At 32.5% G+C, this 19430-nt stretch overlaps 1 protein-coding gene across 2 annotated transcripts in view; it reads right to left on the reverse strand.

The window, feature by feature from the left end:
• LOC126743431 (alkaline phosphatase-like) overlaps positions 1 to 19430 on the reverse strand; it is a 653262-nt gene that overhangs the window by 344302 nt on the left and 289530 nt on the right. For both annotated transcript variants that reach the window (XM_050450531.1, XM_050450532.1), the window contains exon 3: positions 15506 to 15729. In XM_050450531.1, the coding sequence (XP_050306488.1) occupies positions 15506 to 15729 (224 nt within the window). The remainder of the gene's footprint in view (positions 1 to 15505; positions 15730 to 19430) is intronic.

The following is a 19430-nucleotide window of genomic DNA, read 5'->3' on the forward strand; positions in this document are numbered from 1 at the left end:
TGCAAGCGGCAAAGGACATAACTTGACTACAGGTCGCTTTAAGGTGCCACTACTGGTTTGAACAGTAGCGACTCTGACTACTCCATCCGAACCCGGATGTACCTCCTTAACTCGACCCATATGCCACTGCAGGGGCGGTGCTAAGTCACTGCGAATTAGCACTAGAGTTCCAGGAGAGAGGTTAACAATAGGCTTATGCCATTTGGCACGTTGATGTAGCATGTGCAAATACTCACTAGACCAGCGCCGCCAGAAATCTTGATGCATTTTTTGGAGCATCTGCCAGCGATCTAAACGATTTACAGGTAACGAGGTCACATCAGTCTCGAGGAGAGCAGTCAGAGGCTCCAGTACTAAAAAATGCCCGGGTGTCAAGGCGGTCAGGTCGTTTGGATCGCTACTAAAGGGTGTAAGAGGACGTGAATTCAAAAAGGCTTCAATTTGAATTAAAACTGTGTTTAATTCTTCATAAGTTAAACACTGATTACCAATCACGCGATATAAATGGATTTTAACAGATTTTACCCCCGCCTCCCACAGCCCTCCAAAATGAGGAGCGGAAGGTGGATTAAAGTGCCATGATATGCCCTCAGTCGAGGCAGAATTAACCATAAAATGATTCAATTGTTTAGACGCTAGTAAAATTGGTATCGCAATCGCTATATAAGTGCTGACAACGGCCCCGGCGAGCGATAAACCTACGTAAAGCAGCTAGAAAAGCCTCGGTAGAGAGGTTAGAGACCAATTCAAGATGTAAAGCCTTGGTGGCAAAGCAAACGAATAGGCACAAGTAAGCCTTAGTGGTGCGACTGCCACGGTAGCGTGACATCATTACATTAAAAGGCCTGGCGTAGTCCACTCCGGTGTGAAGAAAAGGCTTTACTTGGGAGACGCGCGATAGTAGATAATTGTGATTAAAACTTAATGAGTGTACTACCCACGCATAAAAACGCTTAACCGTCTAAGCGGCTTTGAAGGCAATTGATTGCTTTGAATTAGCCTTATGTCTGAAGCAAAGGCCCGTGGCTAAACATGCTTAGCCAAAATCATTGTGGCGGCATGAAGTTGGGAAGACGTAAGAGCGCCTGTAAGTTTTTTAAGTGGGAAACAAATGTTATTTTTGTAGCGAAAGAAATAAGCAATAATGCGCGTTAATTTATCAAATGATGAAAACTTTAAAATGAAGCTTTCAAAAAAACTTCTGAACCGGGAACCAATAAGCAGGTTTTATTTTCTTCAGGTAAAGAAGCGACATTTGAAGAAACATTTACAAAAGGGATCCAGTTGCGGTTTGAATTAAGTAAAAGACTCGGACCTGCCCACCAAAGCGAACTATTTTTTAACTCTACCGGAAACAGGCCTCTAGAACTTAAATCCGCAGGATTGTTTTCAGAGGAGGCATGATACCAATAAGAAACGGGTAACCGAATAATATTTATTCCAAAGAAAAACGATTTCGTTTGGAGGCGTTTCATCACAACCTAGCTTTAAGTACCATAACCGCTGAATTAAGTGCTTAATAAGAAAAGTTAAGGGAGAAATTAATTCCAAAGGATCAAAAATCTTTGCTAAATTAGACAAAAGTATTCGTTTTGTACATCCTTTATCAATTGAACTAACTGAAAACTGGAAAACATCAAGAGAATGATTCCACTGAAGACCTAAAGCTTTCAAGGGGCTATCTGAATCGAAATTAATTGAAAGACTTTCATTATGAAGAAAATATGGTTCAAAAGTACTTTTTTGAAAAAGAGACATCAAATCCCTTTGAAGATTTTTCGCTCCCTCAATGGTTTCTGAGCCACCGTTGACGTCGTCAACATAAGATGACCTCAAAATAATTTGGGAAGCTTCAGGAAAATTAATGTTTTCCTCTTCTGCTAAAGCTAATAACGACCTAATGTCAAGATAAGGTGCACAAGTTAGCCCATAAGTAACTGTAAGAAGGCGATTATCAGCGATAGGTTGATCTTTGGAGAAGCGGCAAACGATTCCTTGATAATCGGCGTATGCGGGGTTTATTAATATTTGCCTAAACATTTGACAAACATCGGCTGTAAAAACAAAACGGTGAATTCTGAAGCCAAGAAGTAACTCGAAAATATCAGTTTGTAATTTGGGTCCAGGGAGAAGACACTCATTAAGCGACATGTCTCCGGGAGATTTTGGTGAAGCGTTAAATACTACGCGAAGTTTAGTGGTGGCACTGGAATCCTTTAACACACAATGATGTGGGATATAAAATGACCATTGTGGTATGCCCCCTGAAGGTAGTAATTCCATGTGATTTTGAGTAAGGTATTCCTGCATAAAAGCAGAATAATCATGGTAGAGCTTCGGATTCCTTTCGAGTCTGCGCTCTAATGATAAAAAGTTTCGCACAGCTAATTCTCTACTTCTAGTAAACTCAGGGCCCTGGCTTTGAAAGGGCGAGGAAACTACGAATCTCCCATTTTCGTTGCGATAGGTAGAATTAGCAAAGATTTCCTCTCATTTTCGATCCTCTGGAGATAAAGTCCTGACGTGAGGTACCTCCTCAACTTCCCAAAACTTTTGCATTGTATCATTAATAAACGTATTAAAGCAAACAAGAGACTGTGAAGCATGAGGCAAAAAACCTGACGACACTTTACCCATCAAAATAAAGCTAAAGATGGTGTTAATAGCGACAGGCTCATTGAGCCGACCATTAAGACGACCCTCCTCCAAGATATAAGGCAACAAAGAAGCACCTATTGGCATTTCAATAGGACCGGGGATGTTATAAGTAGGGTCAGCCAGCACAGCATTGCGCAAGTGAGGCCATGTTCCTTTAGGCAAAGGGGACTTAGGTAAACTACCACAAATTTTTGGAAGAACTGCTGCTTCCAAATCAATAATAGAGGTAAGTTTGTTACAAGGGCGAATTTTTGTAAAAATACTTTTTGAACAATTAGGTACATGGGTTTCTCCCACACCCTGAACGGAGCAAGGCATATTATAAGGAGAAAGCTCAAGGCGTCTAACACAATCTTGCGAAATAAAATGAAGTTGAGAACGCGAATCCAATAATATTCGAACTTTTTGAAAGTTTCCAGATCCGTCTAACGTATCCATCAGAGCTGTGGATAGTAAAACATTAATCGAAGCATTATCATTAATACTACTTGCGACTAAAGGCGAAGAATTTGAAAGATCAGCGGGCAAGTATGACCGTGCATCATTATCTATAGGAGAAGCAGTAGAGTGGGGAGTAAAGATAACATGATTGCTGTTACCAGAGCCAGTGTTTCTTTCGAAATGCAACAAAGTGTGATGCTTCTGTTTACATTTATGACAAGTGTGAGTAGATTTACAGTCCTTAACAGAATGAGAATTTATGCTTAAGCAATTTATGCACATTTTGAAAGATTTTGCGAGTTGATATCTGTCATGTGGACCTTTTGCCAGAAAGCTGGGACATCGACAAATATTATGATTTGATTTGCAAAGACTACAAAGACTTGATTTGGATTGATCATCGCTGAAAAGGGAAACTTTTTGAATTGGGAAATGCTCCTCTCTCTTCGCAAGTTTTTTCTCCTTTCCATGAAATTGCGTGGAACAAACATTATCAAGAGCCGTACAGTGCTTATGCAAATAAGTAGTGAGTTGAGCAATGGTAGGGGTAATACTTAGATCGTACTGTTTGATTATACTGTTTTTTTTTATAAAAAATTTTTTTAACGGATTGTACCTGAATGTAATTTTAACTGTGTCGTGGTTTTTGTTTTTTTATTGTTTTAATTTTTGTAACTTAAAGAACATTTATTTTAATAGTGTTTTTTATGTACTTGAAATTACTTTGTTTTATCTCTGTAATTACTTGAATCCATTTCAGTGTCCTGAGGCTGACTTAATATAAGTCGAAACGTCGACATTTAGGTAAACAGGTTTCTGTTTTATTTCTGACCCCACCCAACAACCCTTTGCAATTTTATTTTATACAGCGTTTACAACTAATCTTGTTTATAGATTAAAAAATACAGAAAAACATGGCATATTTTATCAGCGCGAACTTCCTTTAATAAAATTAAAAGTTGTTAGTATTTTTGTGTCGAATGTTTCCTCCTTTTTTAGGATTTCCTTGACCAACGAATATTTGTTTCATTTTACAATTTTTTATACTTACAAATGAATAAACAAATTTCTCAATATTCAAGTCCTCAAAAGCTCTTTTAAGACCTTAAAGTTACTAACCTAACTATTTTAGGTCATTTTAAATGACGTAAAATAGTCCTTAAACGACGTCCTATGTAAATATTTGACGTTTTCCAGAAGACTTCATTTTGGATGTGACATTTGTACGTTACTGGAAGGTAGTAAGGACGTCAAAATGACTCGTCATGTAGACCAAAAAGTACGAAAAATGACCTATTCAAGACGTCATTTTGTTACCCAGGAAATTATGCATATATGGTATATCCAGAACACATTTCATGAATATGGGCAAAGTCAGTTCAGAGATCTATTAGAATCTTTGATGTGTCGCAGATGCCGCACTAACTAGTCCGCTCCATGTTTTGTACTTTTTTTATTTTTCTTTCTAAAATATCAATTTTTAGAAAGAAAATAATATCACAAAATAATATAAAAAAATTGACCGCGAACTAAAACCCAAGCATCTTACAAAATATTTTAAACACTTACACGACACTCACAGACTTGTCACCTATTTTTAGCTAATCTATTAAACAAAGATAAAACACCTGCGTTCTGGCGATTCCTACTTTAGGCTGTGCAAGTGATTGTGTATCTCTTTCTATCCCACTGATTTTGAAAATTACGGGGCCGTACCCAAATAAATTTTTGGGCTGTTTTTGTATTACTTTCGACGTGTTTTTAAAGAGATCTTTAAGGATGGGTCTATCGCCTTTAATAGTTAAGAGGGGGAGCATGTGAGGTTATTATTTGATGTGTTTTGCCGGTTATGCTTTTTACATGTTTATGAAAGTAAAGACTTTAGAATTTGGCCTGTATTCGTCTAAATTTTGTGCAGTTTTTACTGTGAGGAAGTGTGTTTTTTTTATTTGTGTTTGTGGATTTATTTTGGTATTATACCTAAAGACCTTAAAATGTTTCGACCCTGGGAAAATACGCAGGAAAATTTGGCAAATGAAGAGGAAAGTGTTTGTGCGGGCTTATGGAGGCCCTGGGTGCACAAGAAAGACAATAACATTTGTGATGAAAACAATAAGAGTAATCTGGACAGTAATTTAGACTTACATAGTTCTGATAGTTCATTTTCTAGTGTTGAGGAAGCAAAAAGAAGCAAGGAAAGTAGAAGCTACAGAGGAAAATCAAGCAGTTTTAAAACGTAATTGTTTAAGTACAGACGCCAAACAAATTTATCTAATAATCTATAACAATCTAAGAAATGATCCTTAGTTCACAAATGATTGTAGTGCTTTGCAAAAAACAGCGTTTTTAACAGGGGTTCCCTATAGTACAATATGCCTGTAAAAAAAAGGATTAAAGGCAAAATAAAAAGGAAAGATGCAGGACAATCAAAGGGACTTGACACGGATATTGTCAAATTGCTAAGGAAAGGTGTGTATTCTAAATAGTTCTGACCATAGAGACACTTTATCGGCAAGGGACAAATATTTCTTAGTCTCAACCTTGCGGAGATACCTGATAAAACTTGGATTTAAGCTTAAGATGGTTAACCAAAAAAAAAGCTGCTGTAATGGAATTGTCAGGTGGTGTATAGAATATTTGAGGAAAATTAAAAAATTTTGGGAGGAAGAAAGATCCATATATTATTTAGCCGAAACATGGTATGATACATACAGTATCGGACAAAAATAGAGTGACGATACAGTTTTTTTCTTTTATTAAAAAAGCAAAAACGCAAGAAGAATTAAAACTCAATAAAACAAATACACTCATTAATAAACATATATTTATTAGATAACATACCAAAATTCTTTCGTACAAAGAAGATCATAAAAAGAAAAAGAAAAGTTAAATATTTCTATACGACAAAAATTAAGCGACGCTTACAATAAAAATAAAAGAAAACATTATCAGATTGCGCCCTTAATATTTAGTCCACAAGCCTTTATTTGCGATTACCTGGCGGCACCTTTGAGGCATGGAAGAAATTAAATTATCAATTATATCTCGATCAATATTTTTCCATATATTTTTAATTTCTTCAAAAATGTACTCTTTGTTTTTATAGGTTTTACTTCTAAGTTGCCTATCCACAATTTCCCACAAGTTTTCGATCGGGTTAAGATCGGGCGATTGGGCTAGCCATCTAAGAATGGCCATTTTATTTTCATTAAACCATTCTTTTATAAATTTTACTGTATGTTTTGACTCATTGTCGTGTTGGAAAACAAAACGTAGTGGCATATTCCATTCCGCATAAGGTAGCACGACATTTTCAAGGATATATTTATACATAAACCTATCCATAATGCCCTCAATTTGGTAAATTGGTCCCATTTCATAGCCAGAGAAACAACCCCACACTAACACGTTGCCACCTCCATGTTTTACAGTACTTTGGGTCAAGTTTTTTACCTGCAATACGACGAACATATTGAACACCATTACTTTTATACAAATTAAACTTTGACTTATCGCTAAAAAGTACCTTTTTCCATTGCTCTGGTGTCCAGTGAGCATGTTGTTCTGCAAACAGAAGACGTGCTTTAATATTCTTCTTACTAAGAAGCGGTTTTTTGGCAGGTTTGCATGCTTTTAAGCCTGCTTCAACTAGTCTGCGCTGTATCGTTCGAGAGGAAACATTAGAGCCCCCAGCTTCAGCCAGAATTTGATTTGCTGACTTTTTTTTGACCGATTTTTTCTATTTTTCTTAATAACTCTTTAATGGCGGCACCTAGAGATTTCAAACTTTTAGCGTTTTAAGAACTTTTTAAAACCTATTTTTTGACATAGTCTACAACTTTTTACGTAGAGCAGTTTTTGCTCTACACCTTTTTTTAACTTTGACGCTTAATACTGGCATACCTATGACACCTGCGAAAACTATTTTTTCTCTGAAATAACCGGACACTATCTGGCTATAATCCACTGAAAACCTTCTTTTTCCATGTTTTGAACACAAAATGCATTTTCTTTGTGCAAATTTTTTGGCAGCGGTTGCGGGAATCATGGAAACAAAATGACGCTCAGTTAGTCGTAAAGGGTTATCTCCATCTGCTGACCTTCTTCCACTTCTGCTGTGCTGCTGTGGAAGATGATGTGCTTCTAAAATCTGCTTTATGAGCTGCCCTTGAAAATCTAGCAGAGAAATGTTTTTACCGGTTACCATTTTGTAAACAGCATGTGAGTTCAATAAACTTAAGTCCAGTAAATGAAAAAAAAGTTTTTTGTACCACTTTACGGCTTTACGTACGCATTCTACCGAACTTAGTAACATATCGCTGCGATCTACCGCTCCCATATTTTCATTGTAGTTTAGTACACATACTGGTTTCCTTATTATATATTTATATATATATTATATATTTACTTTTCCAGAATCCTTCATGTCACTGTTGTGAAAAGTCGAAAGCATTCGAACTTCTCGTTTGTCCTTCCACTTTAGAGCTAAAAGCCGATCCGTCGACATATATTCAATTTCTCCTGACTTTAGGTTTTTAGACAGATTCGGTAAATTTCTCCTATTTTTCCTGACGGTTCCACATGCGTTTGTCTTATTTTTATGTAAATAGGTAAACAATGCGGGACTTGTCTACCAGTTGTCTACGTACAACGAATGACCTTTGCTCAAATATCACTCAAGAAAAGTTAAAACAATATTACCAGATATTCCAATATCCTTGTCAAGATATTCATTTTTTTTATTTCTGTTGCAGCTCCGACATAAATAATAAAGTCTAAAACGTACCCCGTTTCACAGTCACATAGAAGAAAAAATTTTATTCCAAACCGATGTCGTTTGGAAGGTATGTATTGCTTGAAAAATACCCGTCCCTTGAACAGCAGCAAGCTTTCGTCTATGCATAAGTTTTGAAACGGATATAAGGTTTTAGTAAATACATCCCTTAAATGGTCAATGATGTATCTTAGTTTCCATAAAACGTCATTCTCCGGTTTTTTGTTATTATCTGTAAAATGTTACATTCGAAGAAGCAAAAGGAATCTATCCCTGGGCATTATTTGCGAAAAAATAGGAGTGGATAAAAGTTTGTCATTCGTCCAATAACTATTTATTAAATTTTTTTTCACTTGCGACATAAGAAAATTTGTTGCTATAAAGCAGTAAATTTCGCTGGAATCGGTATTTTTCCAACGATTTACCCTCGAACTTTTGGATAACTCTGAATTTTCTGTAACGAATATGGAGTAAAGGTTTGTTTGATCCGCGACGTATTGGGTTACATTTTCATCAAAAAATATTTTGAAACAATCCAGTGCCGTACTAGACATGTCTAACTGGGGAATCTGACAGCCAGACGTACTGTTATCAAAATTATGTACTACAGGAGACAGATCAGATGATTTCCAAATGTAATCTGATTTAAATTTTTTAGTGGGTACAACCAGATCTTCTTCTTCCGACTCGGAATCAAATGAGGATACAATACTCGGTAAATTATCTTCTTCCACGTAATTTTGCTTACTTGAAGTACTTGGACCAGCAGTAGGTTCACTGTCGTCTAACCAGCCATAATCGCCTGAATTGCTGACGACATGATCATCTGCACTTTCGCTGTTAGCCAGAATTTGATACAACTCATCGTCCGTATAAAATTTTGGTTTAAATGGCATTTTAAAACAGCAAAACAATAACCTCCCTTCAATAATTCAATCAGCATACTAAACAAACAAGATCGAGACGGTTCGCACAAGTTGAAAAGTAACCCCACCCCCCACTGAAATATTTCGGCACGTGGATGGCTCTAGGCGGTTCCAACAGAGAAAAACAAACCTCCTTTGGTGTTTTTGGTGGTTTGTTTTTCTCTGGTTCCAATGCGTCTTTAAATATCACCATTTTTAATCGTGTTTATACGGCCAGAGCAGCTTGTCGTTAAATAATTTCTTTGACGCAACCGTTTATATACGTCAGGAGCAATTTTATACATACCGTATATATACGCCTGGAGCAGTTAAAGGGTTAAAGTTGAGGGCATAAATAAGGAAAATATTATTTATAATAACAGTAATAGCAGCATAAAGGTTAGGACAAGGTATAAATATCTGCAAAAAAAATAACAGTAATAATAGTTTTATTTTAGTTAGGGTTCTTTTAGTGGGCGTTGCTACATTGGTAACAAATTTATATTAATAGTTTACCAATTTAGAATAAAAAGACATTGATGCGGTGTCAAAAAAAGGTGTATTTTTTTTAACGGCTTTTATAGCTTCTATTCAATAAGTTGACAAATTTTTTATTTGGTTTTTTTCCTTTAATTTTTTTTATTTTATTATAATTGCCTTTTAAAATAAAAACAAAAAAAAACAAGAAACAAACCCCTTTTTCCTATCCTAATACATCGCTTCTTATGGGACCTGATCTTTCTCTTTAGATTATGACACTCGTATGAATCGTGGAAAAATGTGTCATAAAGCTTTTTTTACTACTTTTTAAGCCGTCTTTAAGGACAAAAAAAATTTGAATTCGGAGCATATTTTGAAACAATGCTCATTTTGACCCGGATTTTATTCGAAAATCGAAAAATGCAAAGAAACAGGTTTTCCGTTTGTTTTAGAGTCAAATCGGTACTAATCTTTTTTAAAGATACTCTAAAGCTAAAGTATTACAGGATAGAGAAATAAAAAAATTAAATTTTTCCATAGGGCTCATGATAATACGATATTTATGTTTTATAGTTTTTTTTTTTAATATTCTCCGATTCTATGATAGCTAGAACCGATTCGTTTTGACATACGGATACCTCGTAATATTCTTAAGAACTTTTGTTTGAAACAAAATGTTATCAGACTTACAGTTAATTTAGAAAAAAATAAAAATCATTTTTTTCGAAAATTTTCGTGGGTATACCCCTTTCAATTTTCGACCAAAAAAAAAATATTTTTTTCTTGGGTTTTTTTAGTGATAATTGCCAGTCTAGGGCTATCATTAAAAGTGCTCAATAATTATTTAAAAAAAAATGTATCGTGGGCAAAACAACAGTTTTGTTTTGTTTTTCCCACATTTTTACTAATATCTCGGCGTCTATAGCTTTGATTCAATTCGCTAATAGTTTCTTTTATTACTAATTCTTTTCCTGTTAATTCTTTTTATATTTTATTACAATTGCTTTTCAAAATAAAACTGGAAAATAAAAAAACACCCCACTGATGGCGCTAAAAACTAAACTTATTAAATTAAAATTTTTGGTTAAACTCATTTTACGTACTTAAATCTTATATTTAAATTAAATATTATCTTGCTATTAACTATCCTGAATTTCTAACTTAATAAAACTAAACCCAAAAATCCCGAATAATAAAGTTTTAAATACAAATAAATTTTAAGGCCGGACCTGTGCAACTTTTCACGCTTCAGTGGCAGCTGTGACTAAGGTCAAGCGTATAAAAAATAGTACGTGGGCGCATGTAGTCAAATTTTACGAATCAAATGTATAAATTCTAAAAAAAATACTTAAAACACTTATTTATTTAATGAAATGATTAAATATCGCTTAGAATATTACTTTATGACTCTTGCCACATAAAATTTTGCGATTTAAACATGCATGTCATCTGATAATACAAGCAACACCGGCACACGGACTATTCGTGGCACATCAAAGATTCTAATGGATCTCTGAACTGAACTATACCTATATACACAATCGATAGTTAATGCTTTCGCCAATTTTTTTCAGAGTGTTTACATTGAGTCTGACGCTAACAACTTTACTTCATCTACACTAAAACATTGTCAAAGTGATGTAACTTTAAATTATTTAAATGAGTCTGATATTATTGAAGCCTCCAAAAAACTTAAAAACAAGTCAACTTGCGGTACAGACTTTATTCCGAGCTTCATAGTGAAAGACTGTATTGCGGCATTGGCGAAACCATTGACTTACATTTTTAACCTCTGCATACGCACAGGTATATTTCCTTCTTGCTGGAAGATAGCGCGAGTCATACCAATCTTTAAAAAGGGCGATAAGTCGGAGCTTCGAAATTATAGACCTATATCTATTTTATGCAATTTTTCCAAGCTCTTTGAAATTTGTATTCATAAACAACTGTACAATCAAGTTAAATCTTTCATCTCTATCGATCAGCACGGGTTTGTGGAGCAGAGATCATGTGTCACAAACCTGAGCTGTCTTTCTGAATATGTGTGTCAGGCGCTTAATGCTAGAGGTCAGGTAGATGTCCTTTACATGGACTTTCAGAAGGCGTTCGATCAGGTAGATCTCAGAATTTTATTAAAAAAACTGGATTATCTGGGCTGTTCCACAGGTCTGTTAAGTTTTCTTTCCTCGTATCTCAATGGGCGTATGCAGTTTGTCGAGATCGACGGCTTTCGTTCTTCTCAATATATAGTGAAATCTGGAGTTCCCCAGGGAGCAAATTTGGGTCCTTTGTTGTTTATATTGTTTATTAACGATCTCGCATCAATCATCTCTTGTTATAAATTGCTTTTTGCCGACGATCTGAAAATTTACACTAAAATTAACTGTTTAGCCGACTGCCAACATCTTCAAGAAGTATTAAATAGTATTAATAGCTGGTGTCAGAATAACAGACTTTTTCTTAATGTATCAAAATGTTTTCTTGTTTCCTATTGTAGAAATAAAACTTCTATACAATATGATTACCATATACAGAATCTTCCTTTAACAAGATGCCATGAAATCAAGGATTTAGGTGTAACGTTTGATGAAAATTTTGACTTTAAAAGCCACATTCAGAATATTGTACTATCATCATCCAGGTCTTTGGGGTTTATTATTAGAAATTGTCGTAATTTTAACGATACCAGCGTGGTACTATTATTATATCAATCTTTTGTACGCTCAAGACTCGAGTATGCGTCACTTATATGGCATCCAATATATGAAACTGAAATCAAAAACGTTGAATATATACAACGCAGGTTTATAAAGTATTTGCACTATAGGGAAGATGGCGTTTATCCAGCCAGAGGCACTTGCCAAAATGTCATGCTTGGACGGTTCAATATGAAAACCTTACTCGATCGTCGTGTGACAACGGCTATAACTTTCTTATATAAGCTAGTAAATAACAAAATAGACTGCATTTCACTCCTAAATCAGATTCGGTACATTGTCCCAAGGATAAACTCCAGAAATTCTCGCACTTTTTATTGCAACAGAGCATTAAATAATATTTTCAAGAGAGCTCCGATTTTTTACATATGTAATTTGTTTAATACGCTTTGTAACTACAACATAGATCTATTTGTTGATACGCTATCTTCTGTGCTGAGGCTACTCAATCAATAACCTAGTATTACAACCTGCAAGTACCTGTCTAATGCTGTTTGTTATTTAGAAGTGTGGCATAAAGGTTTGTTGAGTTCTTTTTTTTTATTTTTCTTTTCTTTTTGTTTATTCTTTAAATTAGTTTTAACTGTTTTACTTTACTACTTTGTTTTTTTGCATTTAATTTTTATTCTGTTATTATTGTTTTGATTTGTATTTTTTTTCTGCACTTCCTGTAAGTGGGTGACCGTTGGAAATAAAGACTTATTTATTTATTTATTTATTTATTTATATACCTTAGAAATATTTATTATATATCCTAGATATTAAAAATGTATTTCTATATTCTATAAAGATACATGTAACTGTATATAATAGATGTTCAAGAGACATCCATAGAATATAACCCTCGGATATAGTTTAAATATCTAGTATATTCAGGATATACACTGTGCATACTAATAGTATAATCCGTGTTTTACCTAGTGTGTGATAAATGTATATTTATTCCATATCCATAAAATAAACAGAGAATTAAAAATAGACATTGTATGTATATACATCAGGATATTATGATTATACATAGCATTTACATATATGTTTGCTATGTGGGTGTAACTGTCAGTATTTATTTATTTTATTAAATCTCGGTGGCTACTGTCTTTTTATCATTCAAACAGTGTTTATTTGTTTTGCTCTCAAAAAGTTCAAACCCAACTTACCTAAATTTGGGAAAATTATTAATATCGATATCAATTACTTATTTTTAGGTTTAGGCTATTAGAAAAAAAATTTTTTTTATTAAGAAAATTAACACAAACATTTTTAAGTAGTTTTTTTTTTAAATAACTGCATATTTCATCTAATATTATTTAAAACTAAAGGTCGTGAAGAAATAACTAAATTTACTATATTGCCCTACCGATCACTGCCTCTCTTAGGTGAACATAAAAATTGCGATGCCAGTAAATCCTGCGCGTTTGTCTTTTTTTTGGTAATATTTGGTCTACGACAAATGTCGTCAAGTATCAATAAATTTAAAAGAGAGATAGTAAATGGTAGAAGCAATAACGATGAAAGAAAAACAAAACAGACTCTCATTCCGCCTGCAATGAAACAGAGTCACCTCACATCAAATCCAGTCTGATGTTGCCTTTGTCATTGCATACAGAGAAAATATATTTCGAAAAGGCTAAAGATTTTGTCATGAAATCACCTGACAGATTAGTAAAAAGGAGCTACAGACTTAATAAAAATTAAAGCCGAAATATTTGTATGTTGGAAGATTAACATGAACACTGTAAACTATTTTAAAAAGTTTTCAAAGTTTTTTTCAAAAAAAGAAACAAAAAGGAAAAATTTAATTTATAAAGAAATTTCATGTTTTGTTACTCGTGGAACTGGTTAATCTATTGGCATATTCTTTAAGTTCTGTGACATTTTTAAGACATTGCAATAGATGCTGCTAAGATATGTAGCATTTCTAGGAAAATTCTTTTGTAATAAGAGCAATTTATCAAAAATCATGAAACATCTCACTGTTATTGCTTTTACCATTTACTCTCTATCTTGTGAATTTATTTATGCTTATATTATTTGCAGCTTCCCAGTACCCTCGATACTTATCCTCATTCAAATATTAACCAACACCAAAAGTTTAGAATGAGCGCGCTACCTGCCGATAATATAATTGACAATAAAATGATATATTGCGAATAAAATTTAATGAAAATGCGCTATATTTTTAAACTTGTTAAATATTATGGGTTTCAAAACTTTAATATATACAATTTTAAAATATACTCAATATATAGTTGCAAAGCTTGAACTTTTTTACATTTATCTCATAATTTGTAGGGACAAGTTAAATAGATTTATAGATGCTTTATTATAATTTTCTTATGCGTTATAATAAAATTATCTCTTAGAAATAGTGCTATGATGAAGCGGAATTGAAATCTTATTAAATTCATATTCAAGTTAATAACAATATATTCAAATTTACTTCTAAATTATGATTTTTTTGAATTCAGCTTAATGTTTCTAAAACCTCATTTAACTTAGCTTTATAATAGCTGCTATAACCAACAGAATGATAACTTTGCATTTTACTAGAAAATATCTGCAGCATACGATTCATAAACCACTTTAAAATATCGCCACTATAGGTAAGACTAAAGGTTCCAAAATAGAACATTTAGGGTCACCGCAAGCAATACGTTATCTGGGATTAAAGATTTTTTTTGGATATCAATTTATTAAATATGTTTTTAAAATCAATCATTACTAATTTCGCAATATTCAAGCTTTGCATACCACAAAGCATGGTTGGTGATGGTGTCAAATGCTTTAAAGAAATCCCAAAACACCCAAATGCTATTTATATCTTTTTCAACCTCTAAATATACTTAAGTGCTAGCATGTTTTCTTAAGGCAAGTTACATAATGGATCTTTGAATTATTAAACATCAGGTGATGAAGATTTTTAAAAAAATGTTTGAAACTGCAAACTAAGCACTTATAATACTAAGATTTTTAAGACAGCAGATTTTACTAATAACATTTTTAATGGATCTTCAAAGTAAGTTACTTTAATACAAAAATTATAATGTATGTTAAATACATGTCAATAAACGGGGTTAAAATATTTCAGCATGATTGGAGACATTTTATTTGTATCTATCGCATTTGTTTTTATATTATTTAAAATATTGGGAACTTCCTTCATATTTATTTAATGAAAATTAAATATTTTACTGTGATAAAACAGATTTTATTCTGGTAGTATTTTGATTGGAATCTGAGCGAAAGATGGAATTAAATAATTTTTTGTTTTCACAAATAATTAAATATTTAAGTGTATTTTATAACTGTTGAAGTTTCCTTTTATTTGTCAATAATGCATATTTCTGAATGAAAGAATACGAAGTATTGAAAGAATACTTCGTATTCTTTCTCCTAACCTTATCCAAAGTAAATTTTCTTAAATTGTTGTAAATTTTATAATTATAATTTACCAGTTGCAATTTACTATATTCAATATTTGAGAAAGAAAGTTAAACTAATTTTTATTTTATTCTTAGATTTTATCCTACCTTTGCTAAAGCGACTGCAGGAAACGTGTCCCAGGTTAGTTCATGATCTTCTCCGCTTTTTCCTAATCTTTGACCGCTGAGTATTCGGGAAGCAGTGGTAGTTCCTATACCCATTCCATCGCCGACAAATAAAATAACATTTTTGGCGTATGGTCTTCTATCTGTAGTATACTGAAGGCGTTTCCTTAAAGCTATACGAGCTTGTTCATACCAGTATTCTTGATCTGTAATAAAAACAAAACCAATTTAAATAAAATAGATAAGTATAAGCTATAAGTATAATAAATATAAGTTATATATAAGCCATGAAATGTTTTTTACAAAACACTACTTCATATAGATTGTAAAGCATTACATGGTCCAATATACAGCCGCAGGTTTCATAACTTTAATTAATTAATTTCCTCCCCAAGATTCAATTACTCCAAGTTGAATATCTTAATATTTCAAGTCAGATAAGATAAATCTATTTGTTGAACCTGCGCTGATAGCAGAAACCCCTGTTGCGGCCTGTGGGTTACATCGCAATCGCAAAGCGGTAATTATGATATTGTCTTTGTTAACGCCCAATTAAATTTATTGATTTATGATTAATTTAATTACATAATCTTAATCCTCTATTGCCTAATTCTTTAAACGTCTTAAGCTGTAATTGAGTCTAAATGATATAACAACTATTTAAGAGAAAAACTATTTCAATTTATTAAAAAAAAGTTTAATTTATTCTTAAACTAAGAAAATATTGTAAATTTAATGTGAAAAAATTAGTATAACGTAATAATGGTCATAATATAGACACAAAAGCATGGGTAAGAAAAATATGTTTAAAGCATCTATTCTTTTAAACTTTTTTGTATCTAACTAATTCTAAAACAAGTAAACAGTTTTTACATAAATAAATAATGGATTTAATATAAAGTAATACAAGTAGGTCGTATAAATATTTTCGCTAAGATATTATAATATTTTTATGTTTAATGCTACTTTGGTTTGGTGTAAGTCTAGAATAGAGCTACTTAAATGGTCCAAAAAAATAAGAATTAAAAATTTAGTACAAAATGTGTCCATAAATATAAAATTGAAACAAATTAACAAGTTGTTTAAAAAGCTTTTATATAAAATATTTATTTACCTTTAATAAGAAAATTTTTAATGACATTGCTTTAATAAATAATTTTATATTTGTTCTTAATCATTTAAGGGCTTAACCTTCGAACCAAACGAAAATGCGTGGTATTAATCTATACTGCTTAACAGCATTGTATTGCATGATCTCTGCATGACCGCAGTGCGCTATTGTGATATCATTTATTTCAACGCATTTCTAGAATTTACATTATATTTACATCTATAAAGTTAGGTAAATTAGGGTCGTAAGTTCACTTAAATAAAAAATTAGAAAAAATAACAAGTTTGCATTTGCTCATCTTTAACCAGTAAATCTTCCTATAAAAATGTAATATATGATAGAATTTTCGTAGATCGTTACGCACCATTTTGCACTTTCTGAATACGTTTTTTGTATTTTTCTTCACCCAGAAGCATATCGCATAGTCTGAACAAATACTGTTGGATCATACGAGAGCTTTGCAGAGTTTAGTTTTTAGTCATTGGTTTTATATTAAGTTTTAGATTTACTAATGTTCTTTTTGTCTCTTAATATTTCTTTATTAATTTTTAAACCTCGTCGGAGTTAAGGAGAAAAACTATTAGTTTATTGCGGGTTTCGCCGGTCGCCAAGGTAGTTAAAAATAGGCAAAAAATACAACATTTATTTAAATATAGATACAAAAAAAGACCACACCGTTGAAAGAATTAAAAACCTCATAACGAAACATACCGAGTTTTTAAAAAATTATAAGCTAACAAAATTTAAATAGACGAGAAAACTTAAAAGAAAAATATTAAAAAAAAAAACAATCAAAACAATCAATAGTACTCCAAAAATATAGGGAGAAGAGACGCAGTCTTCCTTGGAGTTCGCCGCAAACAGATAAAAAAGAATGCCTATATCTACGCGATGATCACAGCTATGCGGTAGTCCAAAAAAAATACAGCAAGAATAAGAACAATTCCATAGACCTATAAAGCAATCACTTGCGTCGTATTTAATGACTAGGTTTATTATAAGAGCTACCAATTATTTATGATTAAAAATAAAAAGTACCTATTTATATCATCCACCAATTACGTATATAGATCATATTTACATCATGACTGGAAGAGTTTTCTATCTTTTATAATTCTTAAAGTTTTTTTTCAACAACCCTGTTTAAACTACAACCTTTACAGACCTTTACAATCTAGCGTATTATTAAAACCTAACTAGATAACTTACTTTCTTATGATAATTCGTAGACTCGTAAAGTTCATCGTTTGCAAACCTTCACTAACACTACGCTTCATTATCCTTATTATCCGTGCCTGAGAGTAACAAAACCAGATGACCCAGGTGCCAGTTTATTAAGCAGATCACGCACATTACGAAAACGTTTGACAAGCAATGGAAGTAGAATGTAGATGATATTGATGATTGATAGATGATTACCTGAGGTATCGTAAAAGATGAACTATGGATGCAAATATAACTAGGTATTAAAGCTTCTAAGTTCCCTGGATACTCAGACGAAGCTCTTAGATTCCTTAAAGTTATTTGCAATATTTCAGTATACTTTACAATATTTTTCCTCTATGATCAACACATGATTTAAAATAATTTAAAAGATCTTGTAGCAATACAATTTTGAAATTGGTAGCTACAGCAAAACCCACAAAAATATATAGGTATGCTTTAACCGATTTAAAACCTTTTTATTTATTAGTAATAATATAAATTGATATGTTTTTGTCTATTTTAAATTTAACACCACGTTTCAGCCGAGAAGAAAGGTTAAAGATACTTAGCAGTGCCACTACAAAGAATTTGATAAGTAAGTTTATTCTACAATATAATGGCAACATTCGTCTATTTAAAACTACTTATTACCTCTAGCTGCCTTATACACGCTAGCTTCTCCTTTTATGATAGATAGATGCCTTTCTAATAAAAATTGCTACTAAGACCAGATAATTCAAAGTCCTTTAATACCTTTTACTGCTTGAGATTCTTTTGATGTCCCTTCACTTTTTAATTCTTGCATACTTTTCATAGTCTTAACATGCCATCTCAAAACTCACCGAAATAACATGGCAGCGCTTAATTAAATATTTTACATTAAAACGGCTACATTAAAATTTTTAAAATACGCTAACTTCATGCGAACTTGATAAAACATCTTTTCTATGTTAGTTATTATGTCTACAGATTAGGCCCTACCCATAGATGTTTATTTAATGATGCCCCTCAAATACGCGGCTACACTAGCATCGAATATACACGTTTTACTTTTTAGCAAAACTCTGTTGCCAACGAAGTTTTCCTAATGAGATCGTGCCTATGACACTCACAGTTTCCTTAGCTCTGAATCCTTATCTTATCTTATATTACATAAATAATTTCAAAATCAATAACCTAGCAAGTTGATTTTAAACAGATATAATAGATAATAAAATATAGAAAGGTTACAAGCTAAATTGGACTCTACATGAGGCTTAAATTAAATATAAAAGGTAATAGGTAACATACATGTATAAGTTTAAATTTTTATAACCACTTATCAAAGTAACTAACCAGAACATAAACTTTGACAGTACCAATGACATTATTCATAATAATTTATCTTGTCAGGCATACTACTTAGAAATTTTAACCTGAATGAATAAGGAAAATAAAATTTTATCTTAAGCACAATGAAAACTTTAAATGTAAACATCTCGAAAAGGGTAAAAAAAGCGTAGCAAGATATTTGAAGTATATTTTTTTAGGCAAAACTCTATGCACAATGCATATTTTAAATTATCCCAAGCCAAAAAAAGTTACCAGTTA

The sequence above is a fragment of the Anthonomus grandis genome, chromosome 12 (assembly GCF_022605725.1).
Source record: "Anthonomus grandis grandis chromosome 12, icAntGran1.3, whole genome shotgun sequence".
In the NCBI taxonomy this organism is placed as follows: domain Eukaryota; kingdom Metazoa; phylum Arthropoda; class Insecta; order Coleoptera; family Curculionidae; genus Anthonomus; species Anthonomus grandis.